Here is a 26,017-nt window from a genome sequence, read left to right on the forward strand (position 1 = left end):
GTGAGCAATTGGCACGGTCGTGGTGGGGTTAAACCCCCACCCGTGACTAGCTCCCGGCGTTGTTCCGAGAGGGTCACGACAGAATTGTCCGTCCGGTGAGCGACGTGCCGCGATTCGAGTTACGCAGCCGTCTGCACGCCGGTGGGCGCGAATTCGCAACAATATATACTTGTGTGGCAGGTGAGTCTGGGAATGAAAATGGTTCAGATAGCTTTGTTTAATTTGAAAGAATACATGTTTGCCTCTGAATTCATCAGTTTAAAATTTACAATTTTGAAAATTTGTAAATTATTTCCACCAATACACGATCATTTTTGTAAATGAAAGTTAGAATATTGGTTGAGAGTCGGGGGTGGGGGGGAGGGGAAATCACCTTGCATCATTACGATAAATTATTTCTGAAAATTTTCAAGTCAAAAGCTTGTTCAATGGTGACCCTGCAAGAGAAGATGAGATTCAAACCACTTTTAACAAGGACCTTAGCAATTGCTTTACAATATGTCGTATAATTGTTATTATGGAGCTGTTTTTTATTTTTATAAAATATAGTTTTTCAGTGATTACGTAGCATTGATTCACTTGCACTCGAAAAAAAACAAATATAATGTTGGCAGAGAGTCAATCACAAATCTCAATACAGTCAGTTATTTGCAAGATTTGTGGCTTGCTACTAGTACCAAGTAAACCTGTACTAACCTGTTTCATGGTTGGGTTGTCGGTGACTAAACCGTCTCCCCACCAGGTTTTGTGGTGAGGAGGGTGTATGGATATGGACATCCAGCAGGATTAAAAACAAAACCTTCAAAGGGTGGAGGGGCTCCTTGTGAGCCAATGGCCATCCATTTCTGGTGCCTAATTGTGTCTGAGGATGTCCTCCTGCAGTTGGGTTACTTTTTTTAGGAGGTAGGTGGCAGGATTTGCACTCCAGCCAACGTCAAACCCTTCATTCTGCAAAACACACTAGAAAAACAAAGAAAACTGAAAACCCACTCCGTGGGAGTGTATCCTAAGCAGCTGCCCTTCGCAAGGCAGCTCAACAGATGACAGAATTGGGGCAAAGCCTTCAGTACCCTGACTCTCTGATAGGAGGAAAAACACGGGGTAACCTTCCCGAGTTGGATTGCAGTAGTGTGTGTCCAGCTGGTGCTGAGGTGTCATCCACTAGACGGCGGTCCACTTGGGTTAACCCGAGGCAGTCCCTTTGGGTGGATGCCTGGAATGTCCCACCCCAAGAGAGGATGATCCACAGTCTCTGTTATCATCTGAGCTCAAGCATTTGGATATCAGTATTGCAGCACTCTCAGAGTTTCGGAGACCGGATAGTGCTGAGATCGTGGCAGATGGTTACACCTACTATTGGGCTGGTCGCTCTGATGGTTGCCATTCCCAAAGAGTTGCTGTGGTTGTGTCCAATAAGCTGACTCCAATGATAATTGAGGTAACACCAGTCAACAAGCATATTTTGAGACAAAGGATTCGTCACTCCTTGGGTGTCGTTTCCCTGTTCTCTGTAAATGCTCCGACTGAGGTCAGTGATCTCACCGTGAATGAGGCATTCTATGTCATGATCGAGTCTGTGGTTGATCAGTGCCCCAGGCGATATACTCTTCCAGTCTTGGGGATTTCAATGCAGACTGGAACTGATAGGGATGGCTATGAGACATTTGTTGGTCGCCATGGCTCTGGAATAGTGAACCAGACTAGCACAAAGTTCCTTGACCGCACAAAGATATCATGGACTCAGGGTGGCTGGTTCATGGTTTCAGAATGCACAGGCTAATCGCTGGACTTGGTATTCCAACACTGATGACGTGGCAAAGGGGATTGACCATGTGCTCGTTGATGGTCGTTGGAGGATGATCCAGAACTGCAGGGCCGAGCAGAGTGCTCAGTTCCTAAATACCGACCACAGGCTTGTTGTAGCAACTCTGAAGTTGCAGCTTAAATCCGGAAGAATGGTACCATCTCAGCCTAGGCTGGATGTTGGCAAGCTTACGGATGAGTGGGTAGCTGAGGAGTTTGCAAACAGGCTGAGTGGGGATTTGGGGGTCTGGGTGCTTTGGGGAATCCTGAAGAGTTGTGGAGTGTCTTCAAGACCACCATCCTTGATGTTGTTGGTGGATGTCTTGGATCTCACCGCAGGGCAAAGAAGAATTTTGCCTCTCAAGGGACACTGGATACCATTGATCAGAGTCACAGGGCCAGGCTGAATGGCAGAGCTGAGCTGTTCAGGGAGCTGAGGCGTAAAACTGTACGTGCACTGAGGGTGGACAAGGAGGCCTATGTGCGAGGAATATGTGAGGGGGTAGAGCATCACCTGTGGACAAGTGATTCTCGTCCCGCTTACAGGGGAATTCGCACATTGCGTTCATCCAAGCCCATCCCTCGGAGCACTGCAGTTAGAGCAGAGAGTGGTAAGCTCTTGACAGAGGAGTCTGAAGTGAAGGCCCGCTGGGCCGGTTACTTTGAGCGGTTGTACCAGGCTGATCCCCAAGCTGTCTGGTTGGACGTCAGGGGTGTTACAATCCCTGTTGCTGACCCTCCAATCAACTGTGATCCACCTTTGTTTGTGGAAGCACAGTGAACTGGTTAAAATGGGGTAAAGCTCCTGGGATCTGTGGAATCCATGCTGAACTCCCCAAGGCTGGTGGAAATGCTGTACTCATGTTGTTGCATGTAGTTCTCTGCTCTGCCTGGAACACATGCATCATCCCAACTGATTGGAAGAGGGGCCTTGTTGTCCCTTTTTGGAAACGGAAGGGTGATCACCTCGACTGCAACAACGACCGAGTTAAGACGCTGCTCTCAGTGCCGGGAAAGGTCTTTGCTCAGATAATTCTTGATAGGGTTCACCACCATCTGCTTGAGCACCAGTGCCCAGAGCAGTCAGGCTTGCATCAAAGATGTCAACGATTGATGGTATCCTTACTCTTCGGGTCCTCACCAAACACAGATGAGAGTTTTGGCAGGGGGTGCATGCAGCCTTTGTTTATCTCTGCAAAGTGAATTGGGATGCCCTCTGAAAGATTATTGGTCTTCGTGGGGTGCCATCAAAACTGAACAATCTGATGTCTGAACTATATTCTGGAAATGAGAGTGCTATGAGATGTGGTGATACCATCTCCAACTTATTTCCAGTTGTTACTGGAGTTTGTCAGAGGTGTGTACTGGCACCCACACTTTTCAGCGCTTGTATGGACTGGATTCTGGGGAAGATGTTGGAGAGATCAAGCTGCAGTGCATCGTTTGGGAATGTCAAGATCTCTGACCTTGATTTCGCAGTTGATGCAGTCATCTTTGCAGAGACTCTGGATATCCTTTTGGGGGCCCTTGAGGTGCTGAATGAAGAGTCGGAGCCACTGGGATCATGGGTTTCCTTGGTCAAAAATAAGATCCAGGCTTTCAACGACATCCTTGATGCTGCTGTCTTGTTTGTACCTGTTTGTGGTGAGGATGTTGAAGTCACGGAGAGATTCAATTACCTTGGCAGTGATATTCATCTGTCTCTGGCTGTGAGCCAGAAGTCAATGGATGTGTGGGTTGGGCCTGGGGAGTCATGGATTCAATGGATCATGGAGGGTGGCGCTGTCGGTAGCTGTGCAGTACAACGAAAGCCTAAGTCTTCAGGTCCTTGGTGCTTCCAGTCTTGCTCTATGGGTGCGAGACTTGGACTCTGACCAAGGATCTGAGACGGAGACTTAATTCCTTTGGTACCAGGTGTCTTCGGAGAATCCTTGGCTATCGCTGGTCAGATTTTGTGTCCAACGAGCGGTTGCTGAGAGAGACTCAAATGAGATATATTACCTGCATAGTCTGTGAATGCCAGCTACAGCTGCATGGACATGTGGCTCGTTTTCCTGATGCTGATCCTACTCACCAGATTCTCTCAGCGAGGGACCCTCATGAGTGGAGGAGGCCAATAGGCTGACCACGTGCCACATTGTTGCAGCAGGTTGATCAGTATTTCAAGGAGATGGGGATGGCCCAAGAATCTGCCTGGGGGGTGGCCAGACCGAGTCCCCTGGAGTACCAGTGGAAAGTCGACACAGTGAGGCACTGCTCTGGTGCATGCTCCCATTCCTGGCCTGACCTGCCAATCACTCACAGGATACTATGAGTAAGGTACCCAGTATTGTTTTTTTACATGATGCTTTGTAAAACTTTCAAACACTAATATTAATTTTTGTAATCGTAATCATTTATTATCGTGATTATATTGTAAAATTACCAACTGCCACAACTTGCTTGATTATAATTATTGTATAATCATGCAAGCAGTTGGGGTTGGGCTGTGGGCGAATGTGCTTGGGATGGAGGCAAAAAATGCCTGACCCAGTTTCCAGGCGCCGAGAAAATTAGCCAGCTCAGGGAACCACCAACTGCCCCCACTCTAGCCTTTATTCTCTTTGCCACACACTCTCGCTTTGTGTTGTTCAAATCCTGTGATTCTGCTCTGTTCACTCGCATATTCTCTTTTACAGTTTTAAATATTAATACTGCCCTTCATGTTCCCAATCACCTTTTATCCCATGCCATCATTTATTCACAGAACAAAGAATCTCACCTTTTTTTTTTCTTTTTTTCCTTTTCAATGCCTTATAAATTACAATATTTTGTTTCCTCTATTGTGAGTAGCAGCAGGACCATTGAGCTGCTTGTCACACTGTTAAAAGCTGTACTGACTAAAACACAAGCATTCCCTTCTCCAACACACTTGACATTACATGAACGTGATGACATGCCCAGCAACTGATCACACAGGATAGGAGAAAACTAATACTGAACAGACTGTATAAACAAAGCAAACAGCCTTATTTAAGGTATGACTTTTGTAAAGTACACTTATGTTTTTTGTTTGTTTTGGATAACGGTTGTAATCCCACTTTTTTGTCTTTGGCTTCCTTTTTCAGGGAACAAGATCTCTGGTAGCATTAATGATGGAAACATTAAGTGAAAACAAATAACCGATTTGCCACATCATTTAATTTAAAAATGCATTCCTGCCAAGCATGAATACCCATTCCTCCTGGAATGATGATGTGCAATCTTTGAAGGTGCAAGTACCAAAGTGATTATTTTTTTAACAGTACACTTACAGAAACATGAAATCCAATTGCAGTAATGCATTAAATTTTCAATTGCAGTACTGCATTATTCAATAGGTTTCTTACCTGATAAATATGCTAATATTAATCTTACTTGAATTTTTATTTTGTAAATCTAATTTCAGATACATATATGTGAGCGTAGTATGTGGAGACTTGGCGAAGATGCAATGGCTAATTTTCATTGGTGCTTACTCTCAGCTGAATTATCACTTCCACATCATTGTTTGACATTTGTGACCAACATATTCTGTCGATACCCGAGAAGAAAATAAAAACAGGTTTTGGTTTGCTTGTTTAATACCTGTATCTATTTTGTAAAAGGGAAATGCAGGTGAAAATACTGTACTGTATGGTCTGAAAAGAAAGTTCATGAATGTTGCACATTGACTTTTTGATGCGGGAGTGATTCTGTGATATATATTCTTTAACGGGTCCAATTCTTATTCCTAACTTTTGGTGTCAGCCAGGAAGAACGATTCTGACCCAAATCTTTCTGGAATCATGCATAACCCAGTACAACCACCATTTTTCAATTAATTCCAACCAGCGGTACAGGAGTGCATAGAAGCAAAACCAACTGACAAGCAAACACACAAGAAACAAACAAACAAACAAAGTTCTGAAATTACATGGGATGAAACATATGATTTCCTTGTGAAACTTTGTGTTTTTTGGTGCAATCAAACCTCGGGTGTGGTGAAATCCTCGGAAAGCAACTTTGCGCACCACATTTCTTTTGAGTACAAATTCAAATTAGTAAACCTAAGCATCATACGACATGTTCATTCCAAATTTTCACCTCTACACTCAAGAAATTTCCCCAGCATTACCAGGTTAGAATCCTTTGAGTCTTGAACCCTTGCCATGTGACTATGTACATGTGTATGTGAATATATATACATATACTGTATATATATATATATATATATATATATATATATATATATATATATATATATATATATATATATATATATATATATAATTGTTGCGGTTCTGGAAACCGCATCCCTCGAACACCAATGGCAGCCAACATACAGTGGTACTCAGTCAGTTATTTCATTAATGTACGTTCAGATAGTCCCTTCCTTCTTGTCTAGTGGGTCGAACGGGACAGTGCGTTGTGTAAATCTTGAAGTTAACTCTGATTAAACCTCTGAACTTCATTCCTACTCTGCCATTTTGTTTCTCCATTCCCGAGGTAAATCCAAGCAAGGGGTCCTCGCTGAGCCAGCAGGCCTCACGCACGGACACCCATTTGTAAAAACCACAGCCACACCCTTCCCATAAGAATGCGTCCTCGCAGAAGAAATAGGAATAAAACACCAACTGCTCATGCAACATGGAGTACGTGCCCCACAGCGACGGCCCCCACCCACTGTTCAGACGACTAGAAGAGTCGCCAACCGAACGGTGCACTGCAGGAATGCCGTGCTGAGAAAATAGACGGAGCGGCACACCAAGTGCTAGCAAATTACAGTATGTACGTGGCGCACTCTTCTTCAATCCAAATCTCCATTTAATAATTACATCTGTCCTCTGTTCAATCCGAATCTCCATCTAATAATAATTATATACAATCCTTTCCCTCAATTCCCTGACACAGATCAGGGCTGGCACCATAAACATGACACCGCCTCTGATAAATGGCCACGTGCTTAATGGCGGGGGACCTACTTGCAGTCCCGGGATAATTTATTATCACACACACACAGAGCAGGGCAAGAATAACCCACTTCTTGTTCGGGGCTGCGTGTGTTACCATGGCATCTTACCGTCGGTCATCGCTGATCACTGCAGCCACGGGTGTCTCCCGCAGACGGCAAGCGTCCTCTCGCCTCTCCGCCCGGCGAGGCTGCAGCCAGGCAGAGGTGCGCCATGAGGCTTGGGCCGCATGGCTTACAAACAGGCAGCGCATTGACCGGCGTTGACCGCCGGTCGCCGTGGACGTCCCAGGAGTTTGGTGCAGGGCGATATGTGTCCGTTGCTTGGAACCATCTGGCTGGAAGTACAGTGAGGCCGCTTCCGGTCATGGTGGCTGGCTCGAGTGCTAGCTAGGGTCCAATCAGAGCGGCCGATTCGGATGACGACACATTGCTTCGGGTCGTCACCCCCGCCCGCACCACGGGGTCTATAAAAGGACGGGTCGCGGGGCTGTCATCATCATCATCGTCGTCGTCTTTCCAGGGTCGTTCCTGCTCACCGCTCCTGTCTGCTCATTCCTGTCGGCTCTTCCTGGGCTCGTGGGCATTTTTCCTGCACCTCGTTCCCACCTGCTGGTGGATTTCAGTTCCAGTTCCAGTTCCAGCTCCAGATCCAGTTCCAGTTTGAGTGCCAGTTCGTGTCGTCGTTCCTGCGCACCGCTCTTGTCTGCTTATTCCTGTCGGATTATTCTGGGCTAGTGGTCGTTTTTCCTGCACTGCGTTCCTGTCTGCTGGTGGATTCCAGTTCCAGCTCCAGCTCTGGATCCAGATCCAGTTGCTGTTCGAGTGCCAGTTTGTGTCATCGTTCCTGCTCACCGCTCCTGTCTGCTCATTCCTGTCGGTTTGTCCTGCTCGTCCTGGGCTAGTGGTCGTCTTTCCTGCGCTGCGTGCCCGCCTGCTGGTGGATTTCAGTTCCAGCTCCAGATCCAGTGCCAGTTCATGTCATCGTTCCTGTCAGCTCGTTCTGTCTGGCTTTGGATAAACAGTCCACCCATTTGTCTGCTGGCTCCGCCCTTCTTTACCAATCTGCTCTCTGACTCCGCCTGCCGACTCCACCTTCTTCACCGCCCACTGCCACTGAATCCACCCATCGGCCCATTGCTCCGGACTCCGCCTTCTGACTCCACCCAAAGTCCTCCTTCACGCCTGTCGGGCGTGCCATCTCCCTGGTTCGGGGAGAGAATGCGCCAGCTTTGCCGTGCACCCTCTCGCAGGGCAGCCTTGAATGCCAGTCGACATCTGGAGGGCACCAAGATCGTCCGTCGCGGGTTTAGACCCTGGTGTTGTTGGTGATCGACCCGTGCCTCACTTGTTGGGGGCGCTGCTCACACCAACACACATACCACACGCTCGCTTGCCGAAGCAATGGGAAGGGCGAATTGTCTCGTCGGCACTGGTCAGACACCCGCTTCTTGGTCGCTTCTCTTGCCCATTGCTTTTTCCTCTTCCTCTCCTCACAGCTTTTCTCTTCAGAACGCTTTTTCCCCTCCTTTCTCTCCTCACTTTTTCTCCTCGGACTTTTTCTCCTGACGTTTTCTCTTCACACTTTTTCTCCCTTGAACGTACCCCTAGCTCGTTTTTATATCCCCGGGCCGTCTGCATGGGGTGCCGTCCACCCCAAGCTCACCCCGCCCCACTGGGGCACGGTTACCATGACAACCCGTGCGCTCTCAAAAAAGGCAGGCGCTGGAGCTCGCGAAAGAATGTTGCTGAGGAAAAATGAGGGCGGGCTTCAGAGCTCGTGAAAGAAATGTATGTGAACGTGTCTGTCGTAAAGAAAAAAAGTTTTCCACAAGAGAGGGGATCTATCCTTTACCCTTCTCAACGCATCACATTAAAGATCCCATTAGACATGGGGATGGGGCTAATCTGAACATTCATTTAAGGAAATAACTGTCTGAGGACCTGGACGTGTGGACGCATTCATCAGACCGAATTCTGAAATCCGTAACAATATATATATATATATATATATATATATATATATATATATATATATATATATATATATATATATATATATATATATATATCGTATATACAGTTTCTATAATGTCATCAGTGACAGCATAGACAGAAATGTGCACCACCGAGGCTCCCAAGCATGTGCCATATGGAATGTCAATCACAGTCAACATATAAATGAAAAAAGACCCACTCATGTCTCTCACATGTAATTGGAGGGAATAACTAATTAGCCGTCACCTCATCAATTACCCCTCGTGGCTAGGACTATAAATAAACCAACTCCTCCTATGGTCTTCCAACTGAAGCAGGCTCCAGAAATCAACCAAGAATTTTGCCGTTTCCAACTCTACCCGAATTCCTCTATAGCTGCAAAACATTCAGTTTTTTTTTTCTGAAATTTTATGGGGACAGCATCTGATTTCGATAATGTATAAAATTATGATGTACTGTTTGAAAATTTGAAAATCCTATTCATTTACAACAAAACAAAATGTGCACCAAACAACTCCAGGTCTGATTTAAAGGACTCAAAGCCGAAGCTGTAAAGACTCCAACTGTTGACACGCTGTGAGTAGGTGCAGAATTTAGAAAACATGGAAATTATATCCTTTAATTTACCTGGCACTTTACTACACACCATTTTGGTCAAATGATATTAGGATCATTGCAATAACTGCAGTATGATTGCCACAGATCAATCATATGATCACACATTGAATCCCCATGCATTCGGTAGAAGTTTCTTGCAATGCATTGCACACTTAGCAATCATTCACATGGCAAAGCAAAGTACTCTGAATGTTTCCTTACCTGAAATGCAAAAATACATCGTTGGCCGGTTCTTGCAATTCCTCTTCCATCTTGAAGGCGGTGCATTGGGCCCATTCGCGCAAGCACCAGGGAACAAAAAAGTGCAACAATCTCGTACCTCCACACCAGCAGGAGCCCTGTGAATTCAGTGAAGTTCTTGAGGTAAAGCAGCAACTTCAAATGATGTCTTGCAGGAAACTGACGACTTCCATAGAATCCTTGAGGTAAACAAGTCTTCGAATGTTTTCTCCTTTCAAAATTCCCTCTTTCATCAAGTTCTTTCAGGTGCGTTTACTAATAAATCCTCTTCTGAAATCGTTTTATTCCCAATAAATTCCTCTGAACTTGATTTGACTTGTTGAGGAAACTTGAGTCTTCAGTCAATCCTTTCATGTTGTCTTCTGCCTTGACACTTCATGTTTTGTTTTTTTTTAAATGAAGGAAACTTAGTTGATTCACATTAGTTCAATTAATACTATATTTAAAAACTATTTGTTTAACTCTCTTGAAATGATGTACTATTCGGCACAGTGACAGAAGAGAAGGAAATAACAATACCAGATTTGGCTGGATCCCCAAAACCTCAACCTTGTCGTTTGTTCTGTTCTCTCACTTTTTAGAAATCCTCCCGTCTGTCTTGTTTCAACTCCCAACTCTTTTCGCTTGCCTTTCTTCCTGCACACTCCAGCATATGACAAACAAGCAATTTCCATCACAGGAACACATTATCCAATCAGGGCGGGGTTTTGCCCTGGTGACCCACCCATTGTGGCATGGAATCTAGGCAGCGATTCAAGTGTGCCAGTTTGGTAAACCTCTATCATTACCTTTACCAAGCATCACGATGGATCGTGTAGCCGAATGGCAGACAAATGCAAACCATAAGAATTCTGCTTTAATAATTACGTCTTTCTTTTTTTTCCCTTTGGTTAAATTGTGACAACCGAGAGTAAAGCAATGTGTCATGGCGGGTTCAATGATGTTACTTCAAAACTCACTTATGGGAATTTTACAGCCCATCAGAGCACCGACTTTGTTCCAAACAAAACAATCTAATACTCTTCTGTTTCAAACGTTAAATTCATTTCAAAAATTCATTGGATACAAATAGTTTTGTGATCAAGTCATACATGGTATGTACCAACAACTATGACTGGTGTTGGCTTAATGGTTAGGGTGGTGGGCTTGAGATACCAAGGGTCCTGAGTTAAAATCCTGCTTGGCTGTTGAGTTAATACTAAGTTGATTGATTCAGCCTGTCATCCTTCTGAGGTCGGCAAAATGAGTACCAGCTTGCTGGGATGATTGCACCATTTGAGTATCCTATGTTGGAGTGGTGACCCATCCAGGATTGTATCCAATAGCCCAGGAGACTGCTTTGGCAGCACCGATTCTCTGTACAGAGAATGGTCCCAATGGATGGATTAACAACTGACAAGGGGATAGGGACACAGAAGAATAGATCAGTAGTACTATGTAATTCCTCATTTATAGTGATTAAGCAACAGAATTCCATATGATGCAAAGTTTACATCAACACCGGTCTCCGATTATTATTTTTCAATTTCATCGATCAACAACAAAACTAAACTTTTTCATTCACATATTAACACTATATTTAATTAATAATACGGAGCCGTGGAAACAGCTACCTTACAGGACATAAATAACTAACCTAAAAGAGAAGGCAAAAGAAAAGAAGAGCAGAATCGGTGGGAAAATAATTATAGGTTTACTCGGATTTCTGCCTCGACATGTGCCTCATGTGCAAGGCCAACCACTCACTCAGCAAAGATGCATGCGTAAAAAAAGATGTGTGCAAACTATACATGGAGACTATATTGAACAATTGTTTGCACTTCAAACACAGAAATTGAATACAAACTCGAACGTGAGGGAACAAAAGATGACCCTGCATACATCGCAATAATATTTTCATAATAATATTGGAATATGATGATATGATAATGACAAGTTCACAATTTTTACCTGCACCACCAAAGGTGAAGGAGGTTATGTTTTCATCCCTTTCTGTCTGTTTGTTTGTTTGTGTGCAGGATATCTCACATAGTTGTGGATGGATCCAGATAAAATTTCATGGACAGCTTGGGCGTGTGACAAGGACGAACTGATTCAATTTTTTTTGTGAAGATCCGAATCCGAAACTGGATCTGATAACTTTTTAAGTGATTTTTCACCATTGAGAGATAGGGCCAAAACGATATTGTACCGTATAGCATGATATTAAAAAAAATGAATTGAGCCCGATATGTTCTCGTGGATCAGGCATTACGCGGCGGAGGAATGTGCTCTCTATCTACCAAGTGCCCTTCTAGTCTGAGAATAGTTTTATGGTTTCCAATTAACCAACATGCTTTGACAGTCCAACCTGGAAAATGATTTCCTTGACTCTTGGCATCTTAGTGAGAGCAATTTTTTCAGATGGATATTTCGCTTTACTCGAATAGAATTGCAAGTAACTTACATGATGTAAAAACTGAGCGGAAGTTCAAAAATGGAAAGTTACATTCTCACAGGCCAGAACCCTTGGTGACTCATAGTGGCCTGAGGTAATCTGTACAGATCACAGCTTAGCAAGCTGTGCCACAACTTGCTTTGCATTTTATAACCTTTTCACCTTGCATTAAAAAAAAAAATTTCATTTCATAAAGGTCTTTGAGCTGTATCTACGGCTTTGTTTTATCGACTGTTAGCAAAATCACCAGAATTCCCATTCGTTCCTTATAAAGTATTTTACTCATAAAGGAAGGCAAGTCCATGCAGTGAAATGTTTTCGGTCATTAAAATTTCACGATCATTTACACATTGCCTGCATGATTATGCAGCCACGCCCGAAAGCATGAAGAAGCTGTTCACTGATGATGTCACAACGTTCAGAAGCATTGAAGTTTGACAAGGAACGGGTACATGTCCATAAGCAATAAACCAAGGAAAATATTCAGTCTTTGTCTGACAAAAGACAAGTTACCGTAAAGGAGTTTATGAATAGACTAGTGAGGTACCTTGCTTTGCGCAAGAGGGGGCCTATATCTCAAAAAAAAAGAAAAAGAGTGTGCACCAATAAATTCCACATTCCTGTGATACCTTCAGTCGAACATCAGGCATGGACAGCTGGTTTGTGAAGAATTTGGCCAAAAAAAACTTACTACAGATGACCCCAACAGAAGTAATGTGGGTAATATTTCAATGTCAATGACGAATCTACAAATGCCGTAGCTATGAATGTAACAGGTGGAAACCCTCACATCATTTCCTCATTCTGCTTTAAACTCAATCTATCTACATGTTCATTCTAAACAGCATCATTCCAATCACAAACTAGAAAGCATCTGAAAATGCAAAGCCCATCCACATCCGCTTTGTACTCAAACTAAAAACGGGATGAAAATGTCGGTTTGAAAGATTGTATGTTTCATTAATTTGTGTTCTCTACAATCTCATAATAAGGGTTTGTTGAATATTTGATGACAAAAGCTCAAATGGTAAAAATATTATGGACTGGACATACACACTGAATCTCAATGGTAAAACAAGGATTTTGATGAAAACATTTGTGGCTGGACTACTGCTTCACAGATGACATCATCCTTATAATCCTTATACCACATTGAGAGTATAATAAGATGTGCCAAGTTTCAAGTTTTTCTGATCAGCAGTTTCAGAGATATAATGCATCAGTTTTTCGCATTGCATCTAAGATGGCTGCCAAACCATGTGACCAAAACGTCACAATTATAATTAAAATCTTTCCCATTGGGGGAGGGGGGAGTTGCTCCACTCCTGAAAATTGTGTCAATCAAACAAGTTGCTGAGAGCAAAAAAAGGGTCAAACAAAAACAAAAATAGAACCGCATGTCTCGAAGCTCACCTGGATCAGAAACAACAGTCACTCAAACCCTGCACAGACCAACCTCAGGCCCTGATGTTTTTTTAATGTCATGAACAAACTTTGGTACATCAAGGGTGATGAAGGTTGTGTTCGAGTTTTATCAAAATTGTGTGTGCATTTTCGAAGAAGAGAGCAAATACCTATTTTGTGGGGGTAAAATGCCCCCCCCCCATAGACCCCCTTAAAGAGTGCAGATTTTGATGCGGTCAATACACTTTGGTACAAATATGAGGTTTTGGTGAAGTCTAATCGAAGTTGTGTGTGTAGTTTCAGAAAAGAGAGCAAATACCTATTTTGGGGAGTTCAACCACCTCCACCCTCCCCCGCACCTCTGTAGACCCCCTTCATGAGTGCAGATTTTGATGTGGTCAATACACCTTTGTTAGGCATCAGACATGAAGCTTGTAGCGGAGTTTCATCAAAATCGTGTGTTTGCTTCAAGCGATAATGACTGAAGTGTTTACGTACTGACTGACTCACTCACTCACTCACCTATGGATATTGCTCGATTGCATCAGCTCACCTGACTATAGTCCAGTGAGCTAATAGTAACAATAATACTAATAATAATAATAATAATAATAATAACTAGCATATACCCGTGCTCCACACGGAGTTGAATGGGTGGCAAAAGGTGGATGAGGCATAATAGTTGATGTTATGGGAAGCTGGGGAGGGTGTCATTAGGGATGTGATGCACTATGGTTACCTGTCCTTAGTTTTCTAAAGACCTCCCTGTCGATGACATTTTGGGTGAGTGTCTTGTTGCTGAATAGTCCTTGTGAGGAATTATTGTCCACTTTGATGGATATAAAGGAGTAACCTCTTGCACGTGAAAATGCAACATATAGTTGGCCATGGGAGAACACAGGGGCTGGGAGGTATATTCCAAGTTTGTCAAATGTTTGGCCCTGTGATTTGTTTATGGTCATCGAGTATGCGAGTCTCACTGGAAATTGCATCCTCTGCAGTGTGACTGGAAGATTGGCGTCTGATGGGGCAAGTTTAACATGATATAGACCAAGCCCTAGACTGAACAGGAGCAGTAATATTTAAAAAAATTAATCTTTACTTTATATACAATGTTTCTTGTTACATTTTTTGTGTCAAATTCACCTTCTGAGGTAGTCAGCATGTGCAGAAGAGGGTTTTACATTGCAGACGCTGTTTTCGAGGAGTGGCATTACGCCTCTCGGCGGTGACGGTCTGTCGATGACAGACGTAATGACGTCAGCGAATGACCGATGATGTCATGATGGAATTACGCCTCTCAGCGGTGACGTCACACGTCGCCATGCAAACGAATGTAAAAATTAGAAAATCGCCCAAAAGTCCCAAACCTGTCCATCTGGCGCGATCTCACATAGCCCATGCTGTTCATTAGACCACAGAGCACCCGCATGCCGAAAATGGCGACAATCCGTTAGGCAGTTTTGGAGGAGATAAGTCAAATTACGCGCAGACGTCAACAGAAATAATATATAGATAATCATAATCATCATTATCATCATCATCATGAAAATTATTATTTCAACAAAATTATTAATTTATCTTCTCCATATTCTCATCATAAAGCTTGGTTGAAAATTTGATGACAAAAATCTCAAATGGTAAAAAAAGTTACGGCTTGGACAGACGCAAAGTCACACAGACAGACAGAAGTGATTGCAAAACCCAATCTTCTGCTGCACGGCGAAAGGATAATTAATTAATACGATACCATTGATATAACAAAATACAAACACTCGTGAGGTAAACGAATACAGAAGCCATTCTCAGGTGATACCCAATACAGACAAATCTGCCGATGAGAAAGGGTGGAAACAAAACACTTCATCGAGATCGAAAATTACAATCATAATTATATTGAGAAATTTATTTAACCTCCCACGCACCTTAGGATGGATCCAAGTGGGGTCGTTCAGGTGAAGAGGGTGAAAGACCAGAAAGGAGGCAGTCGAAGACAGAGAGACTACTGACCTATCAGCAATGGCGTCGTGATAGACCCATCGACTCAGCTTCATTGTGGAAGATTCCAATAATCTTGAAGGCCTAGTTTTCCACAGTGTCAAGCTGAGCAAGATGTTAGCAGGAGAGCCAGCCCAGATGGAAGAGCAGCACTCCATCAAGCTGCGAATGAAAGCCTTGTAGGTGAATAGGAGTTCAGGTGTGCCAAGGAAGGACGTTGTACGACGAAGGATGCCCAATTTTGCGGCTGGCTTTGGAGGCCAACTTTGAAATGTGGTTTACCCAATGTCGCTCTGTGCAATGCCAACCTGCTTGACACCATCCGAAGACCAGCTCGTGCCGACCTAAGGTCCTTGCCTGCTCCCTCGTTGTGTGAATCTGGTAATTTTGGCGCTATAGCGAGGAATAGTTCTCATCGAACACAAGATCGGTTTTTGCATCTTGCTTTCCTTATTTGTCTATCTTTGTGTACCAAGCTGTAAGGGTTTTGTTGTCTTGTTAATCCTGGTGTTGGAACCATTTCACAATAAACTATTGTTTTAAATAAAATAAAGAATGTGTTAATGAAAAGAATCATTTTCTCGCCTTTTACCTTTCTGCACATACTTAATTTGGGCACCCCTTGGGAGGGTGGGAGTGGGGTAACAAATGGTAATAATAAGTTTGAGCATAGTATTGTTGCGGCCACGGATACCGAGACACCAGCTTGTCACTCAGGGGGATTAATCCCCAGTTGTCCTCGGTAGAGCCGGACCGAGGGCCACCGCTCACAATTCACGTTGCGGTACGGTGGGTAGTTTTAAAACCACGAACGCCACCCAGTCAACCACGAGTTCCAGTGTCCGCCGTCTAATTATTCCGTTTAACTAGAGGTCACGTGGTTACCTGAGCGGGGAGCGCGCCCTCGGCAAAGCACCAATATTATCTGATTAGATTTGAATTAGGGTGGCCGAGCGTTTTAACCGCTGGTGCGTGCCGACAATTTTTTTGTCAAATCTGTGGTAATTACCTCCCAGTCTATCTCGGTTCGGACAATGCTAGACCAATGGAAGGAAAGGACCAACACGGACAGGTTGGAAATCAACAAATAATTTATTAATAATAATATAAATAAATGAAAAGAACCTTTTATTTGCTGAGGTAAATAAAGTGAATATCAAAGCAAAATCAATCAAAATGCCAGGAAAGAGACAAAGAGCAGATGCTTATCAGGGGTTGACTAACTTAAAGCTAAACACAGACAAGGGTACCCAGCAGATAAAGGGGGAGGGGAGGGGGAGAATCGTCTCGCTCACCAGAAAGTTGCCCATGAGGAAAAAACGTTCTGAAATGCATGCGTGCGTGTCACGTCCATCGCCAGGACCAGCTTTGTCGTACAGCCTCTCGCGGGGCAGCCTTGAACGCCAGTCGAAGTCTGGATGGCACCAAGATGGTCCGTCGCGGGTTTCAACCCTGGTGTTTGTTGGTGAACGACCCGTGCTTCAATTGTTGGCGGCTTTGTTCACACCCGCACCACACGCTCGCTTGCCGAAGCTCTGAGCAGGACGAACCATCTCGCTGTTGGCACTGGCCAGACACCCACACGCGCGCTTCCTTCTCCTCTTTTGCACGCCGACACCCGCTTCTTGCTCGCTTCTCTCTCGTACCTCTTTCGTTCACGCTTTTTTATTATCTCAGAACATATCTCTCTTTCTTCTTCAGGATGTATCACTTTCTCTTCAGAATGTAACACTTTCGCTTTTTCCTCTCTCTCAAAACATATCACCTCACAGAACGTCTATCTCGCTTCGAGATCCCTCTTTCGCCTTTTCCTCTCCAAACGTCTCTCCTCACAGAACGTCTTTTTATATCTTCGGAACATCTCTGCGGGTCCAACCCACCCCACGCTCACCCCGCCCCACTGGCACACAGTTACCATGACGACCCGTGTGCTCTCAAAAAAGGCGGGCGTCGGAGCTCACAAAAGATCGCCGCTGAGGAAATATAAGGGCGGGCCCCAGAGCTCGTAAAAGATTATTGCTGAGGAAATATGACGGCGGGCTTCAGAGGTCGTAAAAGATTATTGCTGAGGAAATATAAGGGTGGGCTTCAGAGCTCGTGAAAGGTTATTGCTGAGGAAACATGAGGGCGGGCTTCAGAGCTCGTGAAAGAAATGTGTGTGAATGTGTCTGTCGTTAAAAAAAAACCTTCCCAAAAGAGATGGGATCTATCCTTCACCCTTCTCAACGCCTCACATTTAAGATCCCATTAGACATGGGGATGGGGCTAATCTGAACATGCATTTAAGGAAAAAACTGTCTGAGGACCTGGATGTGTGGATGCATTCATCAGACCAGATTCTGAAATCCGTAACACTACCCCCTTTAACTATCCCAGACTCGCCCCAAGTCGTCCAACAGCTGGCGAAATCGGTTCAAAAAATAGAATTAAAAAAAAATTACAACATTGCAATTAGCACTACCGTGTGACATGCAGGTGAAGTTACCCCCAACCTAGTATGTTTTAACTCTACCCTTCGGTGTGTGTGACAATTTAAACTAGATATGTCCCACCTGATGCGTTGGGAACTACCTAACCGACACACAGACAACCTTATGCTACACCGAAATTGCCAGAATTTTTGAAACTACAACACATAACCGGTGGGCTTTAATAATTGACACAACTATACAACTATATACAATTTCTGACCCATGACTTGGAGAAATGCAGAAGAAAAATTGTGGAGAAGGGGGAAGAATATCTGCTGATTCTTGCCACCTTCATGCGCTTCGCCAGCACACCTAACAAAATAAACTGGCAGGCCAGTGACCGGCATACAGGCCATAAACGTTGTAGCCTTCCAAACAAAAATGGTCAAGATGCAGCGACAAGAATTGAGCCACTTCCTCCACAGAGCTGCGTTTGTGTAGTTCATGGCCATGGTGATACGTGGCAAAACAAGTGAAGCAAACTGCCATGAGCCTGGTATGTGGCTGGAATGAGCTGGTATAAAGCTGGAATGAGCTGGTATCAACTGGTATGAACTTGTAGGAAGCTGGTATGAGCCTGGTATGTGGCTGGTATAAGGGGCATAAAGCTGGAATGAGCTGGCATGAAGCTGGCATAAAGCTGGAATGAGCTGGTAGGGAGCTGCTCTGAGCTGGTATTAACTGGTAGGAAGCTGGTATGAGCTGGCGTAAAGGGGCTGCAACAAAGGGGCAGTCCATAAGTGTGGTGGCATGCTGCTACAGTAAATGCAGTTCAACAAAATAAAACAAACAAAACCACCATGATAACTGGAACAGTGTCACCTGGTATGAGGCTGCAGCAAGTAGCAGTCCACAGAACAGGTGTGGGTGGAACGCAGGCCATGGAGCAAACGGTGAAGTGAGGTGAGCGATGCCTTGATGCATAACAGGTGATGGTCCTGGGGCAGTGGCGAGACAAAGCCAAACAGCAACAGCACGAAAATAAAAAAAGGTAATCCAGGTAATGCCAAACACCAGGTCCGACCAACATGGTCAGCCGGTCCCTGGTGTGCACATACCTGGGGCAGTGGCGGTAGTGCCAGGAGAGAGAGCTTGAGGGTGGCCCTACTCGTCCCCACCCATCCGTCTTTCCCATATACACTACCATAGCCCCCCTCTTTTTACAATTTGTCGCTACGTCTCGTCTCCGAAATCCCACTATCCCCATTGCCAAATTCGTACCCAATCCCCCCAAGGTTCCATGGGAAGGAAGAGCCGAACTACATGCAATCTTACACTTACATCGTGACAAGTCTCGTTCTCGAGTCTGACAGGAGGGCTAGTCCAGCAGCTGGCTATCATCCCGACAGTGGATGGTGCAAAGGGGTCTTCATCAATCCTAATTACGCTAATATTGTTACACTTTTAAACTTTCCCCGGGGTTATACCCTGCCAAGAGGCCTTTGTTAAACTACGGGGTTCGAAAAACCCAAATTCTCATCCCCTACGTATTGGTGCTCTCACAATTTTGGGCCTTGCGCACCAAATTTTCTTTCTATGCTATCGCACAATTTCGTGGCTAGGTAGTGTGGCTCCACTAGCAGGTCTGCCCACCTGCATACTCACCATTAGCACCCCCTGATCGCTGGAGCTGCCTCCGAGCTTGCCTGCTCCTCACCCTAACATGGGTGATGCCTCACTGGCACTCCCCCTCACGATGCCCACTTGGCATTTTGGTGCCCCAGGTCACGCTGCTCGGGCACCCCGGTCCCATTGAACACTACACTGGCACGCCAGGCCCCTCTCCTCAGGTACCTACGTCCACAAATACACTAATGGCCCCCTGGACCTACCTATGGCCTCACCTGGCCGACGAGCCCCCAGCGTCCGGGGTGCCTGCTTCATCCGAACACTACACTCACAGGCCACACCCCCAGCCGGTCCATTATCTCTTTCACCCCACACAAAAAATATGTTTTGTTTTTTTTTACTTTCCACAATCAGCACCAACTGCATAATATAACGACATCCATGTGTAAATTTACCTAATCCCTCTACCTAACTTTAAACTAACCCCGGGGTTTCCTTGGGTGGGATCCACTCCCCCATTCAATCCTTCACACCATGCATTCCGTTACTCACACTCATACCGGCCATTGCCCTGCCCTCGCACTCATAATTCATTTATCACACACAAACACACTTCCACTCACCGACACAGCATCACCTAACTACGTCTCCATAACTAACTCGTGCACCCTCGTTATCCCTTATACTAATGCACGTTCCATTTAACTCTATCGCTAAGCTACGTCCCCACTCTCTCTATCGAGTGCAGCCTGTGGCTGCTGGTTGCATCATTGGTTGGGACGCGGCTATGCCGCTGATGCAGTGTCCCCCTTACCAGTACACTGGTACTCATTTTGCCGACCTCGGAAGGATGACAGGCTGAGTCAACCTCCTGGTGTATTTTAATTCAGCGGCCAACGGGGCTTGAACTCAGGATCCTAGTATCCCAAGCCGCCACCCTAACCACTAATCCAACACCAGATACGTCCCCACTACACGTTCATGTCTCTACCTAAACAGTCCCTATTGTCGCTCTTGATCCCTAAATTTATCCTAGCCCTCCCTCATGGTTGCTGATTCGGTACCCACATTGAGGCTACCATCGCTGGCACCCCCATGTGGGCCGAACAATTTGCCACGGTGTGTGGGGCTGTTTCACAACTGCACTCCACACCTGGGGGTGACTGTCACCGTCTCTTACCCACATGAGCCCCCCCCCCCGTGTCTGCAGAGGTGCTCGACTCAGCCTCTGCCTCTAAAGCTGGAGCAATCCATGAGGGTGTCTGGTCGCTGGTGTAGGGTCTCAATCGGTCAGCATGGATGATCCAAGGGAGAGCCCATGGTCCCATTTTGATCTTAATGACCACGTTACAGATCTGCGCCAGGACGACCCCTGGGCACTGCCAAGGCGACGTGAGCTTTGAGCATTTGCCCTTTCGTCTCCGGGGATTGAAGAACCAAATCTTCATCCCCGGAGCATATTTTCTTGCCTGGCTCCGATGGTCATACCCGCGCTTCATCTTTCCACCCGCGAAATGGAGCTGGCGGCGCGCGAAGGCATGGACCCATTCCATGCCCTCCACCAAATGATGGGTGTATCCCTCCCTCGGTGGTTTATCAGGACGTTCTGGCAAGGGACCGCACAGCAGGTCAGCGGGAGCCCGCAACTCCCGCCCATGCATGAGAAACGCTGGGCTACATGCGGTGGGTCCGTGCTGGCTAATTCGATAGGCCATCAACAAATACGGGAGATATTTGTCCCAGTCATCCTGACAGGTGGTGGTAAAAAGGACCAGTTGTTGTAATAAGGTCCTGTTGAACCTTTCCACCATCCTGTCAGATTGTGGTCTTAAGGGCGTTGTTCTTGTTTTCCGAATGGACAAGAGGCTGCACACTTCTTTTAATAATTGGCTTTCAAAATTTCGACCCTGATCGGTGTGCAGCTCTTCCGGAATCCCATGCCGGCATACAAAACCTTCCACGAAGGCCTGTGCCACAACTCCAGCTTCTTGATTGGGGAGCGCATAGGCCTCCAGCCACTTGGTGAAATAGTCCATAACCACGAGGATATACAGTATGTATTACCCTGGCGGGTGCTGGGCAGTGGTCCTAAGATGTCCATAGCCACCGGCTCAAGGGGGGATCCCACCTGGTGTAATTGAAGGGGAGCCCGCATCCTCTGTGCCGGTCCATTTTTAGCAGTGCAGGTGTCGCATGCTCGACACCAGTCCTGTATATCGTGCCCCATAGTCATCCAATAAAACCTCCGGCAGGCCCGAGATGTTGTTTTTGGCCTGCCCAAATGGCTGCAGGGACGGGTATCATGCAACTGTTGTAAAATGGTGGTTTTAAATTGGTCTGGGACTATAATTAGCCAGGAAGTTATTTCAGAGGGAATTTCCACCCACTTGCGATACAAGATGTTATCTTTCAATTTTAGGGTCTTCCACTGTGCCCAGTAAGCCTTTGTCTGTGCTCCGGATGGGGGTGATTTCCTCCCCACTGGGTCTCTTACCTGCCCGGACCCATTCGTACACTGGCCCCAATGCGGGATCTTCCCGCTGGGCCGTGCTCCAAGCAAACGCTCCAAATTCCTCATCTGCGGTTAGTGGAAAAACTTGCCCTGCCACCCGGGCTGCACAGACGAAGATCTTTTGGGAGGAGTCTGCCAATTGGTCCCTGTCCCTCATGTCGCGTACAGAATTTACAGTTTTCTCCCAGACAAGGGCGTCGAGAGAGTGCATCGGCATTCATATGGGCCTTCCCGGCTCTATGGGTCACACTGAAATCGTACTGCTGCAACTTTTCCAACCACCTTGCAATTTGGCCCTTGGGTTCCTAAACCGTAAGAGCCATTGCAAGGAGGAATGGTCGGTTCAAACCAAAAAAAATACGGGTGGAAATGGTTCATGGCAGACAACATAGCCAATAACTCTTTGCGAGTGACACAATAATTTCGCTCAGGCCTACTCATGGCCCGACTATAATACGCAATCACTCTTTCCACGCCCTCCTGCGTCTGAGACAAAACTGCACCCAATCCTTCCTGGCTCACATCCGTGTCCAGGGTAAAGGTCCCATTATCAGTGGGGATTGCGAGAATGGGTGCGGATGTTAAATACCCCTTCAATTTGAGGAAGGCATCATTACACTCCCGTGTCCAATTAAACCTCAACCCATCTCCGTAAGCCGGTGAAGGGGCTTAGCTATCTCTGCAAATTTTGCCACAAAGAGCCGGTAGTAGGAGCAGAGTCCCAAAAACCCCCGCACCTCCTTGATGTTACTCGGTACGGGCCACTCCTCTACCGCCTTGACTTTACCCGGGTCGGGTTTCACCCCTTCACGACCTATCACGTGACCAAGATAGGCCACTTCCTTCGCAAGCAAGGTACATTTTTCTGGGCTCAGCTTTAACCCTGCCTGTCTGAGGCACCCAAACACCTGATACAAATTAGCTATGGCCTGGGGGAATGCTTTAGCGTGCACCAGGACGTCATCCAGGTACACCAAGCATATTTGACATGGCATGCCACCCAGTGGTGTAGTCTACGTGATACGCAGGTATACGCCGTATACCCACTAAGAAAGCTCCAGGATTTCTGTATACCCACTTAAAACTGCGCAAGGATACGTAACGATATAGTTTTGTGACAGAACTTTCAGTTCATTGATTTTGTTCCCACATACCGGGTAGAGTATAACTGCAATAAAATAAGCCTTGCAGGGGAAGCCATCTACTTCATTCATCTCCATTCATAAAATTCACTCCCACTCCAGTGCGGTGCTGCTACAAAGCATGAAACGCGGTGGTTCATTGGTGGTGACACGTGACCTAGACCTGACCTCACGCTCACGCACCTACCAACGATGAACACGTGTTTGACAGTAGCTAGCGTTGCAAGTTTTTAATTAGCTAACATTATGAAAAGAAAGCAAACGACACTCTTTGAGCGTTTTCGTAAGCCTGGCCCTGAAGTTACTGCCGCTTCGGATGACACTACAGAAACTACAGAAAAGGAGCAGCCTGATGCTAACGCTACACCTGGTAAGTGAAAGTCACATACAAATTAGTTAATCTCTCTATAATTCCAGAAATGTGTGTGTGTCCGTCTGTCTGTCTGTCTGTCTGTCTGTCTGTCTGTCTGTCTGTCTGCAACCGCTGTTTCTCGACAAGCTCAAGGAGGACGGAAAACTACCTGAACATTTTGAGGTATGTTTGGACGTTTTCAGAATTTGTATCGTCATTTTATGAGTGTTTAAAGAAATTGCGGCTTCGCGGCCCAGAGCGTCACACCTAGGATAGTTGTAGGCCGCAACGGTTCGGGGCCCCTTTAGCGACCAAAATGGCTTCTTTCACCTTTATAACTGACATCGCCGGATGCCTGACGTTATTACCTGCACGATGATGTGTGTGTTGAATTTGTGTGGCTTTGTGTTGTCGAGTTATGAGCGAATAAAGGACTTCGCACCGCTGGCCTATTCGATTAACTTTAGGCCTTACGGCTGTGATGCAGTTTCACTCTACTGGCTCTCACGAACGAACGGAAAGATATTTTGGAATTCTGTTTTCAGATTTTACATGGTGATTCTGGTGATTACATGCAAACTAGCCGCACAAAGCTCTCTTGGAAGTGTAAACATTGGGGGTTCTGACACCTGATGCATTCAGACTATTCCTGTCTCTAACAGTTCCATTGGTGTGCAAAAACGAGAGACTCCCCTCCTGTGGATTAATATTGATCTGAAGAGAAAAATCCGCCACAAGAAAACGTGTGTGCATGTTTGTGTGTGGGTCCAGTAATCAACAGAATGCAATGCTGTGATCACACTGTATCTCCTTGTTCCTTTCTACATGAGAACTCCTGGCCAGCCTTGTGGACTGAGAGTCAGGCTATGGAATTTAAAAACCGGCATCCTTGGTTAGAATGGAGGGACAGAAAGTTAGGTAAATATCAGCCAACATGCAAATCTGCGGTATAAACAATTGGAATTCATAAAGTTGATTTCTATGTGCAAATGGAAGGATATTAAATTCATGGTTATGTTAAAGGTGCAGTAATTTCAGACTTTTACACCATTAAATTACTAAATGGTATGTTAAATATCAATAGTTGTCAGATAATTAGACCTATTGAAAGAGTGGAACATTTGTCTCCTTTCCTCTCCATGTCATGAATTGGTTAGCCATGGTGTGAAGATTGTAAACTGTTCATTAAATACTTTTGAGTAGATTTTGGCCTTGTTCAGCACTAGGTGCTATTGCTAATATAGATACAAAAAGGACAACTTGTATGATGATGTTAATTAGCCATGTTTTTATTTACTTCCAGGTTGTGCTATTTGTAGCACTACAAAATCAGCTGGCGTCTACACAGGAAAAAGAGTGTCCATATCTGAGGAGTGGGTTTCCTTTAAGATCCAGTCCTCGGGCTCAAATGGAAACAGACAAACAGCCCTGGCCTCCTTGAGGAACAAGATTCGACGACATCAGATGTCCAGGGCACACGAAATAGCTCAGGAGCTCACTGAAAAGGGTGAACAGGATTTACTTGGAAATGTGGTGAGAGCTGTGTCAGAGACTGTGTTAGCTGAGACAGATGCTGTATTCAGGACAGCATACTACCTTGCTAAGATGAATCGACCTTTCACTGACCATGACAATCTCATTGAGCTTCAGGGAAAAAATGGTGTCAGCATGGGCACTAGTCTACACTCAAGGTACAGTTCCACAAAAATCGTAGAACACATAGCAAAATAGATGCAGAAGAAAATTGTTAACAGCATTGTGTCTTCTTCAAGCAAGCTGTCTGTTCTCATTGACGAGGCTACATCTCTCAGCCACAAATCTGCCACGACTGTCAATGTGAAAGCCTCTATAGATGGAGCTACTCCGGAATTTGTGTTTCTGGAGCTGGTTGAGCTAGAAAGCCAAAAGGCAGAGAGTATAGAGGAAGCCCTATTGAGCTGTTTGGACGCTGCAGGCTTCAGTGAAGAGTGGCTTCAAAATAACTGGATCTCATTTGTTTCTGATGGAGCCAGTGTCATGTTAGGCAAGAATTCTGGTGTGGAAACCAGGTTGACTGCAAGGTACCCTAACCTCTTCACATGGCACTGCATGAACCACCATTTGGAACTGGCTGTATCTGATGCTGTGGATGAGGTTCAGTCAATCAACCACTTCAAAGCATTCATGGAGAACATCCACAATCTCTGCAGTCAGTCCAATAAAAATTCACGGGAACTTCTGGAAGCAGCACTAGAAGTGGGCTCACGAGTCAAGAAAATTGGCAGAGTTTTAAATACACGATGGGTGGCCAGCAGCTTCCGTGCTGTAAAGGCTGTGTGGAGATCATATGAAGCACTCAACAGACACTTTGAAAATGCTGCGGGAGACCAAACAAGAAACAGCAAAGAGAGGCAAACTTACAGAGGTCTGGCACATCGTATGCAAAGCAAGGAATTTCTGTGTGACTTTGGACTCATGTACGATGTACTGTCTGAACTTGCAAACCTGTCTCAGCAACTCCAGGC

General features: G+C 45.4%; 1 protein-coding gene and 1 long non-coding RNA gene across 3 annotated transcripts in view; both read right to left on the reverse strand.

Annotated features, from left to right (window-relative positions):
* Positions 1–10,290, reverse strand: part of LOC147024706 (neuronal PAS domain-containing protein 2-like) — a 189,973-nt gene extending 179,683 nt beyond the window's left edge. For both annotated transcript variants that reach the window (XM_085884878.1, XM_085884877.1), the window contains exon 1: positions 9,590–10,290. In XM_085884878.1, coding sequence (XP_085741004.1) covers positions 9,590–9,639 — 50 coding nt within the window. In that variant the 5' untranslated portion in view covers positions 9,640–10,290. The remainder of the gene's footprint in view (positions 1–9,589) is intronic.
* A 6,308-nt stretch (positions 10,291–16,598) lies between these two features.
* The window catches only part of LOC147024709 (uncharacterized), a 29,360-nt gene continuing 19,941 nt past the window's right edge, over positions 16,599–26,017 (reverse strand). The window contains exon 3 of the long non-coding RNA XR_015059164.1: positions 16,599–18,876. This is a non-coding gene — a long non-coding RNA (uncharacterized LOC147024709). The remainder of the gene's footprint in view (positions 18,877–26,017) is intronic.

Source organism: Eptatretus burgeri, chromosome 6 (genome assembly GCF_056783735.1).
Source record: "Eptatretus burgeri isolate ZD-2024b chromosome 6, Ebu_testis_v1, whole genome shotgun sequence".
Taxonomy (NCBI): Eukaryota; Metazoa; Chordata; class Myxini; order Myxiniformes; family Myxinidae; genus Eptatretus; species Eptatretus burgeri.